The 4,038-nt window shown below is 33.3% G+C and overlaps 1 protein-coding gene across 1 annotated transcript in view; it reads right to left on the bottom strand.

Moving 5' to 3' along the window:
- Nucleotides 1-470: 470 nt before the first annotated feature.
- The window catches only part of LOC106477248 (agrin-like), a gene marked incomplete at its 3' end in the record, with an annotated part of 8,981 nt that continues 5,413 nt past the window's right edge, over nt 471-4,038 (bottom strand). The window contains exons 4-6 of the mRNA XM_022380888.1: nt 3,361-3,579; nt 2,660-2,884; nt 471-623 (exon numbers count right to left, since the gene is read on the bottom strand). Coding sequence (XP_022236596.1) covers nt 471-623; nt 2,660-2,884; nt 3,361-3,579 — 597 coding nt within the window. The remainder of the gene's footprint in view (nt 624-2,659; nt 2,885-3,360; nt 3,580-4,038) is intronic.

Below are 4,038 nucleotides of genomic sequence, written 5' to 3'. Positions count from 1 at the left end.
GAACAAACACATTTGTTAAGGAGGTTAACTAACACTTCTAGTGGATGTAAGAATCAACACTTTTAGTGTTAGAAGAACAAACACATTTGTTAAGGAGGTTAACTAACACTTCTAGTGGATGTAAGAATCAACACTTTTAGTGTTAGAAGAACAAACACATTTGTTAAGGAGGTTAACTAACACTTCTAGTGGATGTAAGAATCAACACTTTTAGTGTTAGAAGAACAAACACTTTTGTTAAGGAGGTTAACTAACACTTCTAGTGGATGTAAGAATCAACACTTTTAATGTCAGAAGAACAAACACTTTTGTTAAGGAGGTTAACTAACACTTCTAGTGGATATAAGAATCAACACTTTTAGTGTCAGAAGAACAAACACATTTGTTAAGGAGGTTAACTAACACTTCTAGTGGATATAAGAATCAACACTTTTAGTGTCAGAAGAACAAACACTTTAACTATCACTCACCTTCTCGGCAGCACTTGGCAAAACTAGTCGTTTTGTGGCAATGGCTGTTAGGAGGACATTGCTTACTTTCGGGACCGTCACCACAATAATACTCCTGTCCACTCACAGGGTCCACTATGGGTGGTTCTCCATCACAAGGAGTCGCAGAAATCTCTAGATAACATGAACATGTGAATAAAACTACGTCGATAGCATTCTAAATAAGAAATAATTTAAGACGAAATAATTCTATATATATTAACAAACAGATGACGTTATATGAGATTTTAAATAAAGAGCTGAAAAACGAAAACTTCAAAATAACGTTTTTAAGGAGCAACAAAGTGAAGACAGACAGACAGTGTGAATCTTCCGAAGCATTGTAATATGTATCTGTGTTTAAACCCTTTATATTACAGTAGAAATTGTGAAAATATTAAACTGACCGTATTTACGGGAAAAAAATAGTTGTCCTATAAGATGACTGTTTTGTTCTATTTTAGTCCTATAAGTTGCCTGTTTAGTCCTATAAGTTGTCTATTTAGTCCTATATATTTCTGTAAGTTGCCTGTTTAGTTCTATTTTAGTCCTATAAGTTGTCTGTTTAATTCTATTTTAGTCCTATAAGATGTCTGTTTAGTCCTATTTTAGTCCTATAAGATGTCTGTTTAGTTCTATTTTAGTCCTATAAGATGTCTGTTTAGTTCTATTTCAGTCCTATAAGTTGTCTATTTAGTCCTATATATTTCTGTAAGTTGCCTGTTTAGTTCTATTTTAGTCCTATAAGTTGCCTGTTTAGTTCTATTTTAGTCCTATAAGTTGCCTATAGGACTAAATAGACATCTTACAGAAATATATAGGACTAAACAGGCATCTTATAGGACTAAATAGGGCTGATCAGGCATCTTACAGAAATATATAGGACTAAACAGGCATCTTATAGGACTAAATAGGGCTGATCAGGCATCTTACAGAAATATATAGGACTAAATAGACATCTTACAGAAATAAATAGCACTAAACAGGCAACTTATAGGACTAAAATAGAACTAAACAGGCATCTTATAAGACTAAAATAGAACTAAACAGGCAACATACAGAAATATATAGGACTAAATAGACAACTTATAGGACTAAAATAGAACTAAACAGACAACTTATAGGATTAAAATAGACCTAAACAGGCAACTTACAGAAATATATAGGACTAAATAGACAACTTATAGGACTAAAATAGAACTAAACAGATGCCTGTTTAGTCCTATATATTTCTGTAAGATGCCTGATCAGCCCTATTTAGTCCTATAAGATGCCTGTTTAGTGCTATTTATTTCTGTAAGATGTCTATTTAGTCCTATATATTTCTGTAAGATGCCTGATCAGCCCTATTTAGTCCTATAAGATGCCTGTTTAGTCCTTTATTTCAAGATATATGCTATACTAGATCACACATAATCGAACTTTCATTACAGAAACGTTTAGGTCAAAGTTGGGAGAAATTCGTTGCGTTTTTTATGTTTCCAGAAATACATTCTTCTTTAGTTTTATTATTTATGATAAAAGAAGTTCAATTTAAAACAGTTTAAAAAAAATCTAATACTGGTATTTATATGATAATTCATTTTTTATAGAGAGTATAAAACTTATTACCATAGATATTGAGGACACATCTAAAAGCATTTGTTTTGTTTTGTTTTAAATAGGAAGTCTAAGTTTGTACATTGAGTATTCAACTTGATGATAAATAAACCCCAAACTGGTTCCAAACTAACACACTTTCATAGCTCCAGGTATATGGAGAACCGTATTAATAAACTTTAACCTGTTGTACTTACGTACGTAACCTCAGATACGGAATTAACTGTTCATAAATAATCTGGTTTTACCAAGAATCTCTGATGTTACTCAGCAGACGAAACAATGCATGCTGGTCTTTATATGTAAGTATGTAAGAAAGTCATAATTATTTAGCTAAATTCAATACCGGGTTGACTTTTCGTCTCGATCTAACTAGGTAACTTGCTGTGGTCAGACGTTTATATTAACATCTTAGGTAAAGAAGAAAATATTTGTGAGTAGTCTTACTTTCACACGAATCTCTCGATACAGCCCGAATTTCCTGCTACACGATCTAAGTAGGTAACTTGCTGTGGTCAGACGTTTATATTAACATCTCAGATAAAGAAGAAAATATTTGTGAGTAGTCTTACTTTCACAAGAATCTCTCGATACAGCCCGAATTTCCTGCTGTAGCTTGCAAGCCGCTTCTTTAAGTTTACATTCATTTTCGTACAGTCGTCTGTCAGAACCACATATAGGAGCCTTGTTTGAAGAACAGCGGAAGTCACAAACACACTGGGGCAAGTGACGTGAATCATAGTCACACACACCCCCAAAACGACACATCTTGTTCTCACATAAACCGGAACCGACATCTACAAAAGTAAATAAAATACTCGGTTAGTTTTGATGTAGAAACTTGAAAAGGCACGAATAGAAACAGCGGTCATTAGAAACATATTTTATGCTAACTATCCAAGTTGGAATAACCATACAATCTTAAAATACTGTTGTGTAGTACGTTGTGATGATGTCTTTCGTGTCGTCCCTTCCTCCCTCAAGTTGACACATTAAACTATAAGTCATAGTGTTTTACTTGAAACATTTCTTAAGCCTACCAAACAGTACAACTACAAGTATTCTCAAATTTTATCAAACATTCTATCGGATTAGGATAGATTATAACGAAGTAAAAAACGTTTATAACTGCAAACAACTTGAATCGACTTTTTAGAGTTTCGTGTTAACGCGAAAATGAAGATAGCTTATGTTATGTATAAACCTAGTGGTATTCTGCTAATACCAAGTTTGACTACAGTCTGATTTTGAGGATACAATATTGATAACACACCTGCTCCCGAACCTCCCACGTCGTCACATTCACCATAGAATAACGCACTTAGTTCTTGAGTTCGTTGACAGGCGGCTCTTCGCATTTCACATTCATTAGTGTAACTGGACCCGTCATTAGCGCAGACTGGTTCGTAAGTGTTTGGACACTCGGACGGACAGACACATTGGGCGTTTTCACATCGGGCTCCATTTTTACAGTGGACATTCTTACAGAGATCTTTGTTGGGGAAAATACCGTATAATATTTTAGTGATCTTTAGAAAAACAATTTATTAGGCTAAAAACAAATCTCACTAGTTTCAAGTCTTTCTTAACCCTAAACCGCCAAGTAATGATGGAGAAGATCAGAAAATGATTATTTGAACGTAATGTTTCCGTCTGACCTGATATACAGAAGTTCTTTATAAAACTTAACAAGTACCATTTATAATATAATAGTTATACATGTATGTTATTAACAATTTTGTAGTTAAGATCAATCTTTTCTCTAGGCCTTTAAGGCTTTCTTTCTAATAGAATCGTTCCTTGTAACACATTGCTGTTGACTACATTTGTTTTTATATTTTAATTTCTATTTTCTGCAGTGTCGAGATTTAACGTGACGTCTCGAAATTTGAAAGACACCACTTTTACGGGATATTGTATATATATATATATATATATATATATATATATA

Source organism: Limulus polyphemus, unplaced genomic scaffold (assembly GCF_000517525.1).
Source record: "Limulus polyphemus unplaced genomic scaffold, Limulus_polyphemus-2.1.2 Scaffold13601, whole genome shotgun sequence".
Taxonomy (NCBI): Eukaryota; Metazoa; Arthropoda; class Merostomata; order Xiphosura; family Limulidae; genus Limulus; species Limulus polyphemus.
The sequence above is the reverse complement of the archived record's forward strand: the minus strand, read 5'-3'. Positions and strand labels throughout refer to the sequence as shown.